The sequence below is a fragment of the Pelodiscus sinensis genome, chromosome 15, assembly GCF_052426305.1.
Source record: "Pelodiscus sinensis isolate ZL-2025 chromosome 15, ASM5242630v1, whole genome shotgun sequence".
Classification (NCBI taxonomy): Eukaryota; Metazoa; Chordata; order Testudines; family Trionychidae; genus Pelodiscus; species Pelodiscus sinensis.
In genome coordinates this window covers 31,520,745-31,542,872 of record NC_143066.1, presented here as the reverse complement: position 1 = coordinate 31,542,872, position 22,128 = coordinate 31,520,745, and the positions used below count along the sequence as shown (strand labels likewise).

At 41.5% G+C, this 22,128-nt stretch overlaps 1 protein-coding gene across 7 annotated transcripts in view; it reads right to left on the bottom strand.

Annotated features, from left to right (window-relative positions):
- Nucleotides 1–17,063, bottom strand: part of SDK1 (sidekick cell adhesion molecule 1) — an 844,750-nt gene extending 827,687 nt beyond the window's left edge. For 2 of the 7 annotated variants that reach the window (XM_089769286.1, XM_075899625.2), the window contains exons 1-2: nucleotides 16,634–17,063; nucleotides 14,686–16,017 (exon numbers count right to left, since the gene is read on the bottom strand). In XM_089769286.1, the coding sequence (XP_089625412.1) occupies nucleotides 14,686–15,154 (469 nt within the window). In that variant the 5' untranslated portion in view covers nucleotides 15,155–16,017; nucleotides 16,634–17,063. Of the gene's footprint in view, nucleotides 1–14,685; nucleotides 16,018–16,334; nucleotides 16,592–16,633 lie in introns of those variants that run through there. The other 5 variants (XM_089769291.1, XM_089769290.1, XM_089769289.1 and 2 more) reach the window with 5 other exon arrangements.
- Nucleotides 17,064–22,128: the final 5,065 nt, after the last annotated feature.

Here is a 22,128-nt window from a genome sequence, read left to right as displayed (position 1 = left end):
CTCAAATGACGCCCACATGCCCCCTTGTTTGGGTCAAAACTTTGAAAGGTCTCAATTGTGCCTTCTTCCTGTTCTACTCCTCTCATGATACTGCTCTGCTACCTACATACGCACCAGTGGCAGACACAATTTTCTACCCTCTGGGTCCTAGTGGTGCCCCCTCCCCCACATAGCCTGGTACCTGAGCCGGCCGCCTCAGTTCGCCTCATGGTAGGGCCAGCCTTGGACACCTCTACCCCTCCCCCCCACTGGTGCCTCTACATCAGAGGCAGCAGTACAGGGAGGCAGGCAGGAGTAGATCTGCATAGGGAGCAAGTTACACGATTACTGAATTAAACAATATCTAACTTTCCTAGTATAGACCCGTAAATCAAACGCTGAGGGCAGCCCACACCAGCATTCGGTACTCCTCCTTTTCTGAAGAGTAAGGGAAGCCAACAGGAGCAAACACTCTCATCAGCCTCCAGCTGTGTGGGTGCCACTATGGCTTGGCTTAAGCAGACTCCAACTACACATTTTGCATAGCTGGAGTTGTGTACCTTAAACCGACCTGGCTGGTTGAGTATAGACTAAGCCAAAGATCCCATGCTGGTCCCAGGCAGCATGGAAGAGAAAGCTGTCTGATTTAGATGGAGAGGAAACAAGAGCTGGATCTGTGGCAGGGTGTGTGTGTAGTTGGGGAGTATAATAGGACAAGGAGAAGTCAGTCAAAGGGAGACTGGAACTGGCTAGGCAAGTCTGGAAGAAGTCAGGCTGAGAAACAGTGAGTAGGGTAAAGTAAGTGAGGAAAGGAGAAGAATCAGGTCTGAGGAAGAGCCAGGTTTTGGGACAGGAGAATTAGGACCAGTTGGGGAAGATGCATGGAAGAGGGGGAAGGGGAATGAGACACTGAAATTGGAAAAGGATCCAGTGGGGATGGTAAATGCGGGCAGGGAAGGATTAAAGGGGCCAGAGTAGTGGAGGAAAGAGATTGGATGCTGAGATGGCAGAGGGGCAGGACTAAGGAAGTCTAGAAAAGGAAGCTGAAGACAAGAAACAACTGAGTAGAGAAATAGGGACTGAAAAAAGTGAGGAGACAGACTGGAAAAGGGGGATCTGAGGGGTCAGATTAGGACTTATTGGATATAAAAATTGGAGCCAAATGGGACAAAAGGGACCATGCTTGGAAGTATGAATAGATGAGTCTGTACCTACCGGACTACAGTTTCTTCAAGGACCTGGAATGGAATCCATGATTCTCACCATTCTTTTGCCATCTGCAAATATCTGTGAAACCCACTGATAAAGTGTCTCATGCCCTGCTAATGATAATCCATACTGAGGCTGACCTACTACTGCTATCAGTTTCTCCACTGGCTCAAGAGACAGGTCTGTGTGGTGGATGTAAGGAATCCAATCCTGCTAAAACATGTAGCTATCAATATGATGCCACATGACATGACCGAGTAGTTAACCCTGTGAAGAGGTCAGAAGCCCCACCCACCTTTGTCATCCTTCACAGGTAGATTCAGCCAACCCAATTAACCCCCTTGTTAACAGCTTAGGTATATGGCAGTGAGTTAATTAAATAATTACTTTAACTGGCTTATGACAGCTCAGTTAGAGGAGACCCATGAGAAGAAAGTACATTTTGGAGAGGGGCAGCCTGAATTTATCAGGAGAGAAATCTAATGAAGATTTGGGGAGAAGATAAATAATAGACTCAGCTGGGAAACAGACAGATTGGGTCTGATTGATTATCTGGATCAGGAAAATGAGGCAAAGAGGAGGGGATTTTTTCTAATTTTTGTATTGGACTTTCTGTTAAATAAATCCTCAGAGGAAGGTGTTCCTGAATGCCTGTAGATTGTTTGCGGCTTGTTTAAACTCTGGCTGGAGGAAAAGTAAGGAGGTCTCTTCATATGCACCACATCTGACCACAAGAGAGTGTACTGAGGACACGACAGCACTATCGTACTGAGGTGAGGGAAAGGGGCTTGGGGGGGGGGGGGATTTGGCATAGTCATTTTGTTTTTTAAAAAACCTAGAAGATAAACCTAGGAGATAAAACTAAGCTAAAATAACATTATTAAGGCTGCAAAATCAAGTGTTTAAAAGCTTAGGGGATACCAGAATTAAGGATGCCTGTCCAATCCTAATTTCCCTCCCTCTTTTACATATGCTTTATAACAATCTTTATTTGCATGATCACATACTAATGCATATGCTTTTACATATGCTTTATAACAATCTTTATTTGCATGATCACATACTAATTTTCTAGATTTGATCCTAACAAATAGGGAGGAACTGGTTGAGAATTTGAAAATGGAAGGCAGCTTGGGTGAAAGTGATAATGAAATCATAGAGTTCACAATTCTAAGGAAGGGTAGAAGGGAGAACAGCAAAATAGATTCAATGGATTTCAGGAAGGCGGATTTTGGTAACTCAGAGAGCTGATAGCTAAGGTCCCATGGGAATCAAGACTGAAGGGAAAAACAGCTGAGAAGAGTTGGCAGTTTTTCAAAGGGACATTCTTAAGGGCCCAAAAGAAAGCTATTCCGCTGTGTTGGAAATATAGAAAATATGGCAAAAGATCGCCTTGGCTTAACCACGAGATCTTGCATGATCTAAAAATAAAAAAGGAGTCATATTAAAAAATGGAAAGTAGGACAAATTACAAAAGATGAATATAGCCAAACAACACAGGAATGCAGGGGCAAGATTAGAAAGGCAAAGGCACAAAATGAGCTCAAACTAGCTATGGGAATAAAGAGAAATAAGAAGACTTTTTTATAAATACATTAGAAGCAAGAGGAAGACCAAACACAGGGTAGGCCCACTGGTCAGTGAGGAGGGAGAAACAGTAACAGGAAACTTGGAAATGGCAGAGATGCTTAATGACTTCTTTGTTTCGGTCTTCACCGAGAAGTCTTTAGGAATGCCTAACATAGTGAATGCTAGTGGGAAGGGGGTAGGCTTAGAAGATAAAATTAAAAAAGAACAAGTTAAAAATCACCTAGAAAAGTTAGATGCCTGCAAGTCACCAGGGCCTGATGAAATGCATCCTAGAATACTCAAGGAGCTGATAGAGGAGGTATCTGAGCCTCTAGCTATCATCTTTGGAAAATCATGGGAGACAGGAGAGATTCCAGAAGACTGGAAAAGGGCAAATATAGTACCTATCTATAAAAAGGGAAATAAGAACAACCCAGGAAACTACAGACCAGTTAGTTTAACTTCTGTGCCAGGGAAGATAATAGAGCAAGTAATTAAGGAAATCATCTGTAAATGCTTGGAAGGTGTCAAGGTGACAGGGAACAGCCAGCATGGATTTGTAAAGAACAAATCATGTCAAACCAATCTGATAGCTTTCTTTGATAGAATAACGAGTCTTGTGGATAAGGGAGAAGCGGTGGATGTGGTATACCTAGACATTAGTAAGGTGTTTGATACTGTCTCGCATGATATTCTTATCAATAAACGAGGCAAATACAACTTAGATGGGGCTACTATAAGGTGGATGCATAACTGGCTGGATAACAGTACTCAGAGAGTAGTTACTAATGGTTCACAATCCTGCTGGAAAAGCATAACAAGTGGGGTTCCACAGGGGTCTGTTTTGGGACCAGCTCTGTTCAATATCTTCATCAATGATTTAGATAATGGCATAGAAAGTACGCTTATTTAGTTTGCAGATGATACCAAGCTGAGAGGGGTTGCGACTAATCTGGAGGATAGGGTCATAATTCAAAATAATCTAAACAAAGTGGAGAAATGGTCTGAGGTAAACAGGATGAAGTTTAATAAAGACAAATGCAAAGTGCTCCACTTAGGAAGGAACAATCAGTTTCACACATACAGAATGGGAAGCAACTGTCTAGGAAGGAGTACGGCAGAAAGGGATCTAGGGCTTATAGTGGACCACAAGCTGAATATGAGTCAGCAGTGTGATGCTGTTGCAAAAAAAGCAAACATGATACTGGGATGCATTAACAGGTGTGTTGTGAGCAAGACACTAGAAGTCATTCTTCCGCTCTACTCTGCATTAGTTAGGCCTCAGCTGGAGTAGTGTGTCCAATTCTGGGCACCACATTTCAAGAAGGATGTGGAGAAATTGGAGAGGGTCCAGAGAAGAGCCTATGAAGGAAGGCTGAAAGAATTGGGTTTGTTTAGTTTAGAAAAGAGAAGATTGAGGGGGGACATGATAGCAGTTTTCAAGTATCTAAAAGGGTGTCATAAGGAAGAGGGAGAAAACTTGTTCATCTTGGCCTCTGAAGATAGAACAAGAAGCAATGGGCTTAAACTGCAGCAAGGGAGGTTTAGGTTGGACATTAGGAAAAAGTTCCTAACTGTCAGGGTAGTCAGACACTGGAATAAATTGCCCAGGGAGGTTGTAGAATCCCCATCTCAGGAAATATTTAAGAGTAGGTTAGATAAATGTCTATCAGGGATGATCTAGACAGTATTTGGTCCGGGACTGGACTCGATGACCTCTTGAGGTCCCTTCCAGTCCTAGTATTCTATGATTCTATTAATTTTTCCAAAAGAACCCTGCCTCATTCACTGTACTGGAGATTACTGCTCTAGGAATAAATCCAGACTGTGTGGTGAAAGAGACAGTTTGTAGATTCTGCTTCATTTGTTGCAGAAGGCAACAAGGCATTAAGTCGATGAAGCAGGGGATTGCAAAAAAGAAAAAGAGAGAAAGTATGGTCTTATGAGTAAGGCCTTACTCATAGAATGAGGCTGCATTCTATTCTTGCGTGTGTGATGTTACTCAAGGCACTTTAAACAAAAGTTTTCACAAGTGGTCTCTATTTGTGTTCTCCATTTTTAGGGAACCTCACTTATCACTTTTGTAAATCAAACTGGAGAGTGTTGAGAGCTCTCACAGATATAACTGAAGTCAATGAGAGCACTAATTTGAATCTCTCTATATATATTATATAAAGCTAAATATTATGAAAAATTGGGTTCTGGTCTCAAATTGGACATCCAAAATTAGTGGATAATATTTACCTCAATTTCTTTATGCCTCAAATCTTCATTCATAAAAAGGATATAATGCTCTTCTCACCTCACAGGGATGTTTCAAAAATAAATATTTGTAAAGCACTCATACTGTACTGAGGAATATCACAGAAAGGCCTATAAGGAAATTCTGTCCGAGTAAGATGCAATAAATAAGACATAGGGCCACACCTTGAACACTGAGAAAAAAACATCTTGAATAGTTTCACATCAAATGAGCACCATCCATTTTGTGTGCTAAAGGAGGCAAGGGTCCTATTTGGAAGAAAAATAATGTGCGGCTGACACAATGAACTTCAGAGTAGCACCCTGGAACCTCCATATTTACCACAGTTATATAATTATGATATGTTTTGTACAAAGTATGATATGTCATTTTAAAAGTCCTGATATGTTGAACAGTAATATCCTGTTGGATTGCATGAGCTATCATTGTATGTATAGTTATGAAGTGTTACTATGTGAATATTATTGAAATACGTTGCAAGGTTAGAAACACCCACAATCAGCCTGTCAGATACAACAATGGCAGTCATTCCTCTAATTTTTTCTACCCATGTGTAAAATGAATATTACTGGTGATGTGCACCCATCATCTCCATATTGGTTCACATTATACAGTTTGTGTTGTGGGGTACAGGTAATGGATTTGGAGTGTGAGAGGGGGCTCAGGGCTGGGTCAGAGGATTGAGATGTAGGGAGTGAATGCTCTGGCTAGGGTTGCAGCTCTGCAGTGGGGCTGAGGTTTGGGGTGCAGGCTGCCCTGGGGTTGTGATGAACAGAGAGGACTTCCTCCCGCTCTCTCTTTCTGCACCAGCACCGATGTTGGGGGAGAGAGGCGCCTCTCCCCTAGTTGTGGCAGGTCTAGGCCAGGCTGGTTTGGGGCCAGGAAAGAAGCACCTGTCCCATGGCCACAGTATGTCCAGGCTACGGCCAGAGAAAGGGCATCTCTCCCATGGCCATGGCAAGTCCAGGCTGGGGCCATAGTAGATACACTTCTACCACAGCCATAGCAAGTCTCGGTCAGGTTAGTTTGGGGGCAGGAGAGGGGCATCTCTCTCCCAACCGATCTGGGCTGGGTTGCAGCCATGAGAGGAGCACCTCTCTGCCTGCCACAGCAGATCTATAGCTGGTCTGAGTCCAGGGGCTAAGGGACAGGATTGCCCTACTGTAGTCCTGAGCACCTGTAGAGTGCTTAATAGGCTGCTGTGCAGCCATGCAGCTGTGCTGCTTAGAGGGAACTTAGAAATGGAGTAGTTAGACAGCAGTTAATGAGTCATCAACACCCATCACAGAAAGAATCCACTATCCCAAAAGCTATATACTTCTTAGAGGGAGCATATATGCAATGAAGATTGCTTGACTCATGTCATAGCAAAAGATTTTTCCAAGAACCGGAAGAAACTATAAAAGAGGAGAAGTGACATCATGACTTGGGTTCTACCCCACAACTTAACACCTGGATAGAAACACATCTGAAGGAGGAGGTGGTGAAGGGGGTTCCTGGATTGGAAGGCAGTTCCAATTTATTCACTGAGGATCTGACAGAGGTTTGTACCTTCTGTCAGGGTGAAACACTGCTTGATTCAAATCCCGTTTTGTTTGTTGAACTCGGATTGCAAATATATTTGTATTAAGTAACCAACTGTGATCTCTACGATTGCTACTTATCACTTATCTTTCTGTCCTCCTCACATCAAGGAGGGGTGAACTTGGAAATAAATGTACATTGGCCACATTTCTGACCAGTGCAAGATAGTATAGTTCTGGAGTTCAAGAATGGTGGATGGGTGGGAGGGGAATTGTCTAGAGCCTCTCTATTTTTGGTTTATGAGTGCTAGGAAGATCATGTATGTAGCTCATTTGGGTATGTCCCTTTCTATGTAAGTACAGTATCTTCAAGAAGTGTGTAGGTTGCCAACAACATCACAGGGTGAGAGGTAGCTACATTTGGTGGGACAGAAGACCCAGTGGTCCCACAGTCCAAGCTGTACACCAGAGAACCCAACACAGTGACCTTGTAATTAAATAGTTAAAAATGCAAACACTAGGGGAGCGAATTAAGGTTTCATAGGCAATTTCAGCATCAATCTGCTCCTTAAAATATTCTGAAATAGTAAATGTTTCCCTATTATTGCAATGAGCTCTAGATAGGCAGATACCAGAGCCCTTATAGAATCTCTGACTTTAGTGGGATGCCATTGGCTCAAAACTCATTACAGTAGTAGGGCCTAAAATGACACTATAGCTAGCTCATATTTCAGTTATAACTGAAATATAAGACTGCCAAATGCATTAACATTATCCCACATTTGATCAGAACATCTGTTCTAAGATGCACCTCTCTACATGCACTCATAAGAATGGCAAAACTTGAAAAATCAACAGCCACAAAAGCAAAGCAGCTTGAAGTCATAAGTTCCCCCTAATTTTGTAATAGTTTAATTATTTTGTAATAAGATCAGATTTTGTTTTAAATTCTAGAGCTTTTTGTCAGTCAGACAATATTCAAATGTTAGGTATTTGTCAGATTATTACTGAAACTTGTGAGTTAGTCACAGTACTTAACAGACCTCCAAATGTTAGTCTATTGGGCCAATAAAGCCTGTGGATTGGGTTCTCAGTTATGTTGTGGGACTTCCATACCTTCAAAAACAAAACTGTGAGGCTGTTTGGCTTTTGGATTGCTGTGATTTCCCCTCTCTTCAACTGGGCATCATCCAGCATAACATGGGAAGATCTGTGAATACTCTGACTAACCTGAAGGCATTTAATGCAAAGGGAGACACCTCTACCTTTCCCTGTCCCACCCCTCAATTACCAAACAGCCCCAGCTACTCAGGAGAAAAAATATACAAGGGGAAGAAAAAAACCAAGGCAGAACCATTAGACACTGAAACAATGACATGATAGGAAGATGCAGATATCACAACTTTGTGAAGCAGTGCCATGATATGGTTTGGGGAACCCTCAAAACTAACTTCACAGTCTCTTCCCAAAATCCTACAGCCAGTGTTTGGTCAGGAAGAAAAGTCACCAGCTTTGCTGGTTTCCTTTCAATATCATCAAAGGATGAAAAAAACCCAAGAGGACTGATTTTCTTATATACACCGCTTTTTAATTTGAAGTTTCATGATAAGCTAATTTTAAATAGGGCATTTTAAGGCAGAAAACATTTGATTTTGTTTTTCAATATTCTTATCCCAAAATCATCTCAATATGTTTGGTTCAAACTTTACTAAAGAATCTGATTCAGTACTGCCTCAAATTCAGTTGTACACCACTGTAACCACTGAAACCAGTAACATCAACATAAAACCAGAATAATTCAGTGGTGAATCAAGCCACAAGATTGTTTGAACTTACACCAAGTAAAACAGTCCCCTATTTTCCAGTAGTCGGGAAGCTGTCAAAAGCATCATACTCCTTCTCTACTCTCTCATGCCCTTTGCTGGACTTGCCATGTCGTCTGTACCAACGGGTGCCACAAGAGGCATCTGACAAATTACCTCAAATGTAAGAATCCCTAGATCATCCTTTAGGACATTTTCATTGTCACCTTGCATCACTGCAGTAGTGCATGTTGACTTTACTGGGGATGAAGACCTGGCAGCTTATAGAACAATGCAGCTTATAGAATAATGTCATAAGTACAAAACGCTATTATCATATTATTCCTTATGGATTCTTATATCATCTGCGTTCTAATACTGCATTAAGCAGCAAGACCAATGTCCATCGTGTGGCTTACATACACTCTCCATCCTCTCTCACACTAACTTTTAAGGTCTGATTAATTTGTCTGAAGCACTTCACTCAAAGTATGAATAAGTTGGCAGATATGTATAATGCTGAAAGAATTGCGATTCAGTATTTTAACAAAGTATACAAATTAAGGCATTTTAATAAATCTATTTAAATGCACAGGATGAAAAATTCACACATTTGAAAACTAATAAATCTACTAAGAAAACGGAACACGGAGGGAAAATGTACTGTGATGTGATGGCCCTCTGACAAATGGCATAAGGCTGTAACAGGACTAACACCACCTCTCCTGACATTTCACTTGTAATACCTTCTGCTCTCCAGTAAATTCACCTTCTCATCTGGCTGCCTGTCTTTCCCCTTATTTATCTCTTGACATAATTTGCTAAGTATCCTGTGTAAGTTGCTCATCCTCTTTTTGTATTAAACACAGTGTGCAATTTGTTTCTCAAGTTTCTTGCACTTTACACATTAACAAATCCCAACAAATTACAGGCTGGTATTACCAAAACCTTACCCCACACAAATATATTCCTCAAGTATTCATGTAATTGGTTCTACCAAAAGCATAGTGGATATTCATGCCACTTTAAATAAGGATTCAGCCTCTTATACAATTTTTAAATTATAAACTTGATCAAATGGCATAAAAACTAGTTTTATCTCTGTTAAAGTAAGAATCTGACAAGTTTTAATTTATTTAAATATTTAGTTACTGTTTTTGTTAAAAATGTTTAGAGCTATCTTTTTCAAAATTACCCCAGCAACGGTCAAATTTTGAAAATATTCATCCAATCATGAATACAAAGTGAGAAAGATTTATTATTTAAAGTTGCTCTCCAAAATGTACCTCAGCCATTAGCAACTTCCAACATGTTTAAAAAAACAGTAGTAGTCAGTCAAATCCTCTAGTACTTTAGTAGACATTCCACAATTAAACTGTAACAGCCCAATCCTGTAATGAGTTCTGTTTAATCAGTGGGTTTCTGCATATGCACAGGTATCCCCCAAACCCAAGCGATTTGCAGGATCAGGACCTTTATTTTAAATACAGTAGCTACCTACAGAAGCACTAGTTAATTTAGGGGATTGATAATGTGATCTGAAGCCTTTAACCACTATCTTGCTAATCTGAACCTGGAATTCCTAAACAGTTACTAAAAGTGGTTATAAATTGCCACCTTTTGGCTATTTTATGGCTTATGATAAGCTAGCTCATTCCTAATGGGAAAACTTGCCAAAAACCACCATGAGCATTATAGTTGGAAGGCTCAGGAGAAAAACCAAGGTCTAACGAGGCATAGGAATTTTAAATTATTCTCTCATACGTAAAAGTTCTCTCTCCAAACAAGGTTCAAGATCACTGGCAGACCAATGTAGGGAGCCTTGCACTAACACTGCCTGAGTTGAAAGGAAAACTTCACTTTCCAGTATGTTCAGTGCTTGTACTTTTTGGATACACTAGATTTTAAAATAAAAATCCACCACAGTAAGCCAGTATCATAGTTAGCTGTCACTGAAGATTGAAAAGGTAATGAATAGAAATGCTTAAATATCCTCTAACACAGCCTAAGAAAACTGCAATGAAAAGTTTGAACAAAGCATATTGCCAGGCCCATCAACAGGTGGGGCAAAGGGGGTAGTTGTCCTGGAGCTCGGTAATTCAAAAGGGCACAGAAATTCAAAAGGGCACAGAGTTCCCAGATGCCGCTGCACGGCTGTAGCCCTGGGCCCTTTAAATCGCCACCGGAGCCCCACAATGCACACTCCAGGTAACACTGAGGGCTGTAGGGAGGAGAGGCGTGATATGGTATGCTACAGGCAGTGCTGAGGGCAGGCTGCCTCTAGCTCCACCCCTTCTTCTCAAAGCCCCATCCTTTCTAGGAGTGCAAAGCCAGGCCCCTTCCACTTTTCCCAGGGCCGGGCAAGTATGTGAGCCCCCATGCCTATTATCAAAATGTTCTATGTTCTATATAGATCAGCAATGGGCAATGTAGGCTAGTGAGTAGACCACAAATGGCCCTCCTTAATATCAGTGGACTGCAACACTCGTAACCAAGATGGTCTCCCAGAATACAGTACTTTTGCTAACTACACTTGTGCACTTAGAATTTGCGGAGTGAGCCGATTGAACTGTAGTAGCACTTCGATTGGATGCAGGAGAAACACATAGCTCTTACAGCCATGTTATGTACAGTCAGCACACACCTCACCTCATGTGCTCTTGGTTTATATGCCTGATCATTTTATCAATATCAGTAGGAAAAAAACTATGCAGATGAAAACCAGCAGAATCTGGCAGCCCTGCACATAGGCAATGGTAAACAAAATGTCTCATAAACAACACATAGAACCCCAATGGGCTGCATGGGCCACAGGCTGTCTACCACTGCTACTCACACTAGTTACAACTGCAAATACATTTTATCATTTATTTGAAAATATGAAATACTTGGTCTCAATCGTTTCCATTTAGTTTATTGGAAATTAAACTGACTGAAATGTGACTATGTACTTGTTTTAATTTTAAGAGTGCTGGAGCAATCATTTATAAAGATTTCACATCCAAACAGCCATAGGCTTCACATTTAGAATGTTTTATTTTATCTTTATCGGATAAAAAGATTAAAGAGTCATGTAATACTCTTTCTTGTCCATAGGACCAACTCATCATCCCATTAGAAAACCTGTGTAGCTATATCAGAACTTTCATTTTCAAGATACATGAGCTTTTGTCATAAACTGACATATCTTTTATAATGTGAATTTTCAATATGATATAAAAATGATGGATATATCATACAATTCAGAAAGCATGGAGAACAGCAACCTGCCACTGAATTTTAAATTTGTGACAACCTGGTTGAAGTGTATTGCGTTAAGACTGGTACTGTTTATTACATCACATTTCAAAAGGACTACTGCTGTGGGCAATGGGTCATATTGATGTGGGGCTTCCTCAGTCTCTCCTGTTCAAGCTGTTCCACGGTGGTTAAATAATGAAAAAGCATGGGGACTAAACACAGGATTGCCCTATACCCAGATGGGTGCCCTAACATTCTCATACACATTCTCCTTCTCTCTTTGGCCCCATGACTGTTCTGCTGTGGATAAATATCTCAACAGTCACGGAGCCAGACAGACAGTATGTGAGGATTGGGTAGTCCAGTGATTAGGATACTCATCTGGAATGCGGGTGATGCTGGATCCAGTACCCCTGCACCATAAATCATCTATATTGAAGCTTTAACAGAAGAGATGAAGGGAGCCCCATATCAGCAAATCCCATGGCTCACTGGTTAGAGCACTCTCCTAAGAGATGAGACCCCTGTTCATATTGTTTCTTTTCCCTTTGGCAGAGAGAGGGATTTACCCTGGATCTCCTCCATCTCATATGAGTGCTCTAACCACTGGGCTAAAAGTTATAAGATGGTGGATGACAACAGAAGCACCACCTCCTCCTCCTCCAGCCATCTTGTATGATGTGAGACAGGTGCCCAACTCATTTTCACAAAAATCACCTTAGAATCCTGATTCTCATTCATGGATTGCTAAGCAAAGAGAGGTGCCTCCCTGCAGTCCAGACTCAAACACCTATCTCCTAGAGAAAGATGGGACTTAGGACACCCTACTCTCACCAAGATCACCCCAGGGCTAGTTTAGTCAAGTTACTTTGATCTGGCATGCTGCCTTTGGTGGACTGCATTCTAATGTGCCTATCTCCCTCGCCCCCACCACCACCACCACCACCATTTGACCGTACAGAAAACAGAGGGACCTAACTCAGCTTTGTGGATCACTTTAGTGTTCTTTTGATTTTCTTAATATCTGAAAGTCAGGGGCTCTGACACCAGCATTGCAATGTCCATGTTCCTTCCTGGAACCCACCCTCTGCAGGTATCTCACTGAATGAACTGTTCATACTGTTCATACATTGGCTAGCAGTTACTAAACCCCAACCCATATTATTGCATAAGTGCTTTTCTGAAGGGTAAAGTACCCTAGTTTGTCTTTCTGCTTCCTCTTAGGCCTATTGTTCGTTTAATTATTGTTTTGCTTACACGTTAATAAACTGATTTGGTGTTTGGACTTCTTCAAAGTTTAGGCCAGTGTAAAACATTAGACTTTGTGTACAAGTCCCAAGCAAATTCAATAAAGATATATTTTAATGTGCTTAGTAAATTTTGAAATATGTTACTAAAGGAAATATTGTTTATTATATTAACAACTGCACAGTTGTATGTGCATAGTTTTTACTATGAAGATGAAGGTTACTCTTACTATTCACAGAAAATATTTTAAAATCTCAATTTAATTGATTCCGGACCCTACATGTAAAAATGACTTCACTGCTAATCTCAAGAAGTCTGATTTAAATAGATATTTTAAAATCTTTGCCTTTCAAAATAAAAGGTCATATTGGTAGATGCCAATCAAGACTACAGAAAAGAGAAGAAATGTGAATTATAATTTGTGGAGGATTATATTAACTACACTTAAATACATTCTGTTTTACTATAACAATGCCCTCTGTTAAAGTTTGCAGGCCTCAGCACAAGTAGTTTGGAAAAAGGAATGACAGCATAAACAAAACTTTGAAAAAGAGAGGGATTTATGAGGGTGGAGTTCACTATAAAACAGTGGATTGGAGCTATTCAATACCCTGGGGCTGAAAATCTTTGAAAGAGTGCAGGAGTAAAGGCTCAGTAGACAGATTACAACAAACTTGGTTTCATAGCCCTCTCCCTCAACATACTGACTATCCAGCGTTCACCCCATGTACAAAAACAAAAGAGCTAGTGAGCACTCACACAAACAGTGCAAAGATAAGCAAACAGCTGCACTGAATTTTATTTGTAAAAGGCTAATTGACTAACTCAGGATAAGGTTTACACTTTAAAATTAATTTAGTAAACATCTTTTAGATTCAGGGTTAATTGAAACAGAAAGTGTACTTTATTTTAACGGTTTGTCTGCAGAACACATTCCCCCTTTAAAGAGATTATTAATTTCCGAGTTTAAATCACTGACTCATCCCACACTTCAGAGACAAACACCATGCCTAAACACACTAGTGGAGCACAATACACTCAGTAGTAAAACTCACAACAGCAAAGAAAGTGAAAGCTGTATTTATTCAGCAAGTTATTTGGCTCAGCCAACCATAATGCCATTCCCTATCACTTATTGTTTACTCTGGTCAAAGGATTATTAAAAATTACCCTGCATTTTGCAATTTTTAAATATGTAAATATATATTCAGAATGACTGCCACTTAATATCTGAATGATCGTGAACATTTACAAGGGACTCATTTGACTGAAAGGATCTCTGGTTTGCAAATGCAGGTTTTGTGTCTGTTAATTTTTTTAACAAGAAATGAACAAGACTGAACCGATATTCACATGCACTGGTACTTGTGTTTTTAAAGATATCTGTTTACACCCAGGCCTGATTTAGTTCTAGTCGGTGAATTTATGAGTCCGTTTCTCTTGGCAATTTATGACAATGCACAATTATTTTTTAAACTCACACAGAAGTTAACTCTTCTGCTGCTTTAAGACATAACAGAAAAGTATGTTGATTCCAACTAAATACAAAGGAATGGTTATGTGACCATTAACAGTGAGGTCCCGATATTACTATTGATACTTGGGGTGGGGGGGTCGAAATGGGCTAGTAAACTAAGAGAATTAGGTTAAGTGATACATGCTTGTTTCTATAAAGGCTGTTTATAAAGATAATACCATTTATATATTAAATCCATTGTTAATGACGATTTCTGAAGTTTGCTCTCTATGTGATTAAAGCAGAAGACTATATTCATGCCTGAACAGAATTTCTGCGTCTTAAAAGGCTGATAGATGCAACATTTCTCTAAACAAAAATGTCTCATAGCCCTACCTTGTGCCAAGGCTTGCAACATGTGGAGCTGAAGCAACAGAAACGCCCACCATCCGCGACAGAAGAAACAGAAGTTAAACTTTATCATCATCCGGTCTCTCCAGCTATTCCTTCGTGCAATAATTTCTCGATCCGCCTTTCTTCCAACCATTATTTCTTCACGGATCCCCAATCTATTCGACTGCCTGACAGTTTTGTCAGCTCTTTGGTCATTGATCGCTCCACACCCCGAGGCTGGATTCTCTTTGGTGGGTTGGGGACATCGCCCTTTGCTTTCACCCTGAAGTTTTGAGGGAACAGAAACCCTCGGTTTATAGGAGCGGAGGACTCGGTGATTTGTGCTCACTTTGCATGCAACCCTAAGGCAGCACGCCGAGTGCATGACTGTATTATAATCGCCATCTAAATCAATGTATCTTGTGGAGGTATTGATTGCACCAAAACAAGCAGGCAGAAATGTAAAACACATGTTTCTCTGCACTGTCACATCCAATGCCTTCAACGCTGAGAGAGTAAGTTTATTGGCGTTAGTATTCCAATAAATCTGGATCCTTCGTCAGATCGCTAGCAAATCCAGAAAGCGACTGATCCATCTAGAGAGCCACCAGCAAACAGCACCTTTCATACCGCAAAGATGACGGAAACTATTCCCACTTCTGATTATTATGGAGCAGGTTAGTTTTCCATATGTGCCCCGTCCCCGTGAACCCCAGCTACAGAAGTGTTAAATAAACCTAAAACCATGGGGAAATATCGCTCTATTCCTTGCACTAAGGATTTATTTCAGACAATTTCAAGATTAGCCATGCAGACAGGGCAGTCTCCAGATATCCCTCCCGCCCCTCCGGAGCTTCACAATTATATTAATCCGATTTTCCTTTAGCTACAAATCTGTCGTCAATAGGCAGGCTTGAAGGGTCCTCGACCACGTAAATTTAGCAGCCCTAGCTGTGATTCCGAATAGACCTGAAGTCAGCTACAGGCCAGTGAGGGTGTCGCTCGAACTCTCACACTCCACCAGAGGTGGGGAAAGCCTCAGAGTTGATCAGATTTCCCTCCTACCGGGAAGGTGCTGGTCTGTTTCTTGCAAAGGAACCGCAGTAAAACGCAGCTCCAAAAACATGCAAAGGATTTGCTTCTGGTCGGTTGTGGAAGCAACAAAGAAACCCTCAGCTGGGGCGGTTCAAGGAGGAAGAGGGGGAAATCGTCTGAAACAAGCAGCAACAAGGTGAAATCCTTCCAGTCCCTTTGCTTAGATGGACTCCTCCTACGTTTCTTGTTTGTGCAGCCTAGAGATCCTGGTTCTTCCTGTGTGTCTCTCCCTCAGAGAGGCTGTAAACACAAGGGGAAAGCGCTATCACAGCAGTAGCAATAAACCTCTACACAATTTTAAAAAGTAAACGCTAAATGTTTAATATTTAAACAAACCGCAGGACGTGTTTTCCCTCCTTCCCTCCCCCACAGAGAGAGGGGAAAGTTTTTATAGATTTTTTTTTCTCCTCAGATTTTCTTTCCTGATAGTTCAAATACAATTAGTAAAAAAGCCAATCAGGACCAACCAGACCAAAAGTAAAAACAAATCACCAGGGAGGGAAACTGATCAAACAAAAATCCTGCCAGCCACAAGCCTGAGCCCGAACTTTCCTCACCTCGCCTCGCTCTCTATCACCTGGGGTTCAGTCCCACCCAAGTCTGTCGCCCATACATTCTTCATCTCCACCCTTCACAACCTTCCCCTTTTCACATTGTGCCCGGGCACCCCTCATGTCCCCTCCGTCCCCCTTACCTCACAGCCTCCCTTGACCCTTACTCAATTCACATCCACTTCCCATGCTCCCTCCCTCCTCCCCAAGCCAATCCTAACTACCCCCTCACCACCTCCTCTTCCTCACTGACCCGCTAACCGCCCTCCCATTTCCTCTCTCCCTTCCCTCCTCCCCTGACCTACACCTAGGAGGGCTGGGTCTGTGTGGGGAAACATCCCTCTCCGGGGCCACGCAAAGCTGCTGCGAAGGAACTGGAGGGGGGGGGGGGCTGTCAGAGGCAATCGATGTGCGGCGGTGGCGTGTATCACACAGGTTTGCCCGCCTGTTCTGTACAGGCGCGGGAGGGACGCCGCCTCCCCTCCCCTCACACACTAGCTGGCAGCGAGCGCGGGACCTTCCAGCAGCCGCATGGAACGCTGGCCGTCCCAACCTTCCATTCCACCAGTTCTGTCGTCTCGCCCTCCCCCTCCCGCGGCACCGCCTCCAGCTAGGCGACTGATTGGCCGGAAGACGCGTGGGGAAAGAGGAAAAGAGACGGGGACGGGTAGGGGCGTTCTTTAACGGCCGCGCGCCCTAGCCCGATGGAACGTTGCCCCTGGTTCTCGCGCTCGCTGCGCCCCCTAGGTATGCAAGCCAGTCTCTGCAGCAGGAAAAGGGTGGAAGCGCGGGCACGCCCAGCAAAGAACGGGCGAGAGGCTGCTTAAGCCGCTGGCCGTCTCTCCATCCCCTCCTGCTGTAACAGCAGCAGCTGCTGCAATTCATTTTTTTACAGCAACGGGCAAAAAAGAGGGATTTATCGAAAGCCAGGGAGCCTCGAGATAAAAATTAACGTTTCCCCCTTCTCTCTTTGTGCGGTGCTTTAGCTCAGCCTGCAAGGGCTAGGAGCGCTGCAAAGTTCTTGAGCGTTATTTGATTTGATGTGCCAGCAAATGCTTATACTATAGGTTTGTGCCCAAGTTTTTTTTTTTTAATATCTTGGCTAGATACCTATTGCAATAGTTTACTGTGTGCTGCTGGTGAAACTATCAGGTCAAATGTAAGGGGGTTGCATCATTAATAGTTGGCATGGCGCTTTGGCAAAGTAATTTGACATTTAAGCCATTTATTCTTCCATTCTCCCGTTTTCTTCATAATAAAGAAACTCTTCCAGCAGGCTAGCTCACAAACTAGAGCATATTAGATGCTAACCCACACCTCGTCTGTCTTCTTCCTACTTAGTATCCGACAGGTGCAACATATCCGTAGTCCTTCCCACGCCCTACTGTGTAACAGGTGCATGATAGCGAATAGACACGCGCGTGTTTTTTCCCTAGGCAGTAACTATTAGGTGCTTATAACCTCCTCAGTCAGTATCAGACTCGTGGTATCCAGGGCCCCGTTCTGTTTCCTTCTGCCTGTTATTATCTAATGGATGTGTAATAAATCCCAGCTTTTCCCCAGTCTTCCTCTGTTTCCATTGAACTAGTGCATAGTATGTCTGTGTCCTTAAAAATGGACTCTTTCTACTGAAGTATCCACCAACTCTGTGGCGTCGGTATCCTGCTGCTCCCACAACCACTAACAGGAGAGCCTGCCAATCCTGTGCTCTGAAGCCTTTTCCTAGTAAACAGAAGATACAAGCTATATCTCAGCCCCAACCTCATTAACAACCAGGTGCGTGGTACAGTGAATCCCAGCACGTTTTCCCTCGCTGATATGAGACAGGTAAATAATTATAGAACTCAGGGTTCTACTCTTGTACTTATCCCTCCCCTATATCTGATTTCAGTACAATACAAGCTGAGTTAAGCCTGTTTTAAACTGTGTAGAGAACTGGTCTCAAGGGAACAGCTGTGTTTATAACTGCTGTTGAACTATCCCACTGCAATGGGAAGGAACTGCTTTTTTCAAAACTAGAGCTCCACCCAATTACTAATGCACAGTAACTGGAAACACAAAGCACAGTTAATTGTTGTTTGTTTGTTTTTTAATTTCTACTAACAAAGCAATATTATGGATGCAGATCTGATGTCTGACAAGTTCAGAAGTTCAGTTTTTAAAGTTTTTATGGTTAGCTTGAAATAAAGGTAGATATCATTTGCTATGGGGCAACTGACCCCTGACATAGGTATATATGCTCCACTTTTTGGCCCCTCTCCTGGACTTTGGAGGTTATGATATATAACGTTTTGTATGCTGATACAACTTTACCATACTCTCAATTCTTCTCTTCCCCCTCCCTCCCCGAAATGACATCCCTGTGTGTAGGGGAAAAGGCTCAGATACTCTCTATTTAACTTATAGAGACATTGATGACAGTGGTTATCTGTATTGAAATAGTGTTTGTGAAAATAATGTCAGGTAGTTTAGGCCCTAAACTAAAGCTTCATAAAAGATGAGTTATAGAAAATCTAGTATTTAACATGCTTGTTTCTGTTATTTTGTTTTCATTGAAGCCATGTTTTTTCCTAGAACTAAATATTCATTTTTAGTATTCTTGAATCCACAAGATTGTGTTGGTGTATAAAAACAGGGAAATAAAATTAGCTAATCAATTTAATCATCCAAGCCTATGAAGCTGAGTGAAATTTTTAAAAATGCACCATATGAATAAAAGTAAATCTGTTTTAAAACATTTTAATATTTCAGGGTGCCTTTAATAACAATGAAGGACATCTGCTTTTTAAAAAGAATCTCTTCAACTTGAGAGTGTATCTTTAAAATTATCCTTCCTCCCCACCCCTGTATTTTGACTAGAGAGGCAGTGAATGTTTCATTGCTTTCTTTTGACCTGATGAAGTGCCTTTGGTCTTCTGAAAGACTAAATGATGTTTTCTTCGATCATGTTAGTTAAACACAATTGAGTGATCCTCTTATTAGGTTTGTTGAGACACAGAATAACACCTCTGGAGTACTGTAGTGGGGCTGGGCAGCACTTAGCCTACAACACATAGACTAAGAAAACATGTGGGTGGTATCATGAGCTTTTGTGGGCACAACCCACTTCTTCAGATGACAGGAGTGTTGGAAGTCCTTCAAAGATGTTAGCCTGCATCTTAACATGAGAAAAGAAGGCTTCTAAAAAAGACACCACCATTTTTGGCTTTAAACACAAGTCCTATGTCTCTAAAATGTAACTCTGTTTTTGAGAGTTTTTTTAAAATGTTGTGATGTCAGAAGGCTGCTTGGATGTCGGTAATATTGTTTTTGCTGTTTCCATGTTACTGTTCCATACTTGCTCCCAGCTTTCCCTTAAAGTTCATTATGAGTGGGAAGCAAATTGCTGAACTAGTGGCAGGAAAGGCAGTAGGACAGCTCTCTCTAAGTATTGGAGACTTAGGGCACATCTACACTGCAGGGCAAAAGTCGAATTAAGATATGCAACTTCAGCTATGTCAATTGTGTAGCTGAAATAAAAATAGCTTAATTTGGCTTTTGGCGCTGTCTACACAGCAGGAAGTCGAAGGAAGAACTCTCTTCCTTTGACTTCCCTTAGTCCTTGTGAAATGAGGGTTACAGAGTTGGAGTAAGAAGACCTCCATCTCACCATTATTTTGAAATAGTGGCTTGCTGTGTGGATGCACATTTTGTTATTTTGAAATAACATCAGTTATTCCAAAATAATGCTGCTGTGTAGATGTACCCTTAGGAAGACACATCAGTGGAGGTGAAAAGCATAGAAGAGAAGGAGGTGTAAAAGATGTAAAAAGGCAGGCAGAGAGCAGAGCAAAGATGATAATATGGGGCAGATCCTGTAATTTTAAAATGACTAGACTATTCAGTAAAATGCAAACATGATACCAATTTTACAGGAAGTTACAAAGTTTTGTATCCTCATTGTAGTATATTGTATCATTTTCTTTATATACATGATGAAAGTATAGAAAAACACTGGGGCTACGTCTACACTGGCCCCTTTTCCGGAAGGGGCATGTAAACTTCACTAGTCGTCGTAGGGAAATCCGCGGGGGATTTAAATATCCCCCGCGGCATTTAAATAAAAATGTCCGCCGCTTTTTTCCGGCTTTTAAAAAAGCCGGAAAAGAGCGTCTAGACTGGCCCCGATCCTCCGGAAAAAATGCCCTTTTCCGGAGGCTCTTATTCTTACTTTGAAGGCTCTTATTCTTACTGTATCATCAGTTACTTTGAAGTAAGAATAAGAGCCTCCGGAAAAGGGCACTTTTTCCGGAGGATCGGGGCCAGTCTAGACGCTCTTTTCCGGCTTTTTTAAAAGCCGGAAAAAAGCGGCGGACATTTTTATTTAAATGCCGCGGGGGATATTTAAATCCCCCGCGGATTTCCCTACGACGACTAGTGAAGTTTACATGCCCCTTCCGGAAAAGGGGCCAGTGTAGACGTAGCCTGGGAATATAAAGGACAGAGAAAAGGCGGAAGAAGGAATAGAAGACTTACCTACTCAGAACATGCCATCTACCTGAGTGCAGCTGTTTAGCTCAGAAAGAAGGATCATACAAAGAGGAACCAAGCTAAAGATAAACAACACAGTTCGGCTATGTATAGACTGGCCAGTTTTTCCGGAAAATCAGCCGCTTTTCTGAAAAAACTTGCCAGCTGTCTACACTGGCCGCTTGAATTTCCGCAAAAGCACTGACTTCCTACTGTAAGAAATCAGTGCTTTTTGCTGAAATACTATGCTGCTCCCGTTTGGGCAAAAGTCCCTTTTGCGTAAAACGGCCAGTGTAGACAGCTGAGATTTGTTTTCCTCAAAAAAGCCCCGATCGCGAAAATGGCGATCGGGGCTTTTTTGCGGAAAAGCGCGTCTAGATTGGCCATGGATGCTTTTCTGCAAATCTAGACGCTCTTTTCCGTTAAAAGCATTTCCAGAAAATCATGCCAGTCTAGACACAACCTTCTTGTTTTGGTAGAAAAGAGAAGGGGGGGAAACAAATTGCCATGCAATAAATTGACAACATACATCTCTATGGTTATAGTAGCTACTCATATGGCTTGGGTATATTTGTTATAGCCATAGTTCTTACATTAACAAAGTTTTTAATTTTGTCACAAATGGCTAATTTGTCCTGTCTCGTGCAATTATACTGAATTCTGCTACGGTTGTCACTTTTGCCAGCCAGTCAGACTCCTATGAAGAGAATATCTTAAAGGTACAGGATTATATTTGTTTTCAACAAATCTCATCTTACTTTCCTAAATCTATCTCATTCATTGTTAGATAATACTGAATTTCAAGTTTGCAAACCATACCAAATTAAAGTTTTCCAACCAGGAAATCACTATAGTTTGTTTGCTTATGTTAGTCTTGTAATTAAACATAGTTATTGTCTTTCATACGTTCTTCCATAAAAGGCAGTTCTAACTAATTTTATGACAACATGTAATATTTTCTACCAAGGTGTAAAACATCAAAGAAAACTCTACTCAGAAAATATAGCTGATAAAGAAAAAAAATACATTGACATTGGTAAATTACATTGTAGTGGCAACAGTATAGATGTTAATATTCAAACTCTTTTTTTTTTCTTCTCATAGTTGTGCATCGTATTTCTCTATCTTCTCCATCCAGGCCTTCCTTGCTCCATTGTGAATAAGCCGCTAAACTACAGAGCAATTCAAGTTTCTGATGTATACACAGAAGGATTCTCTCTAATATGTCTATACAATGATGACAATAAGAATTCCCAACTTCCTGAAGATCTTTCCTAGACTCGAGTTTGCT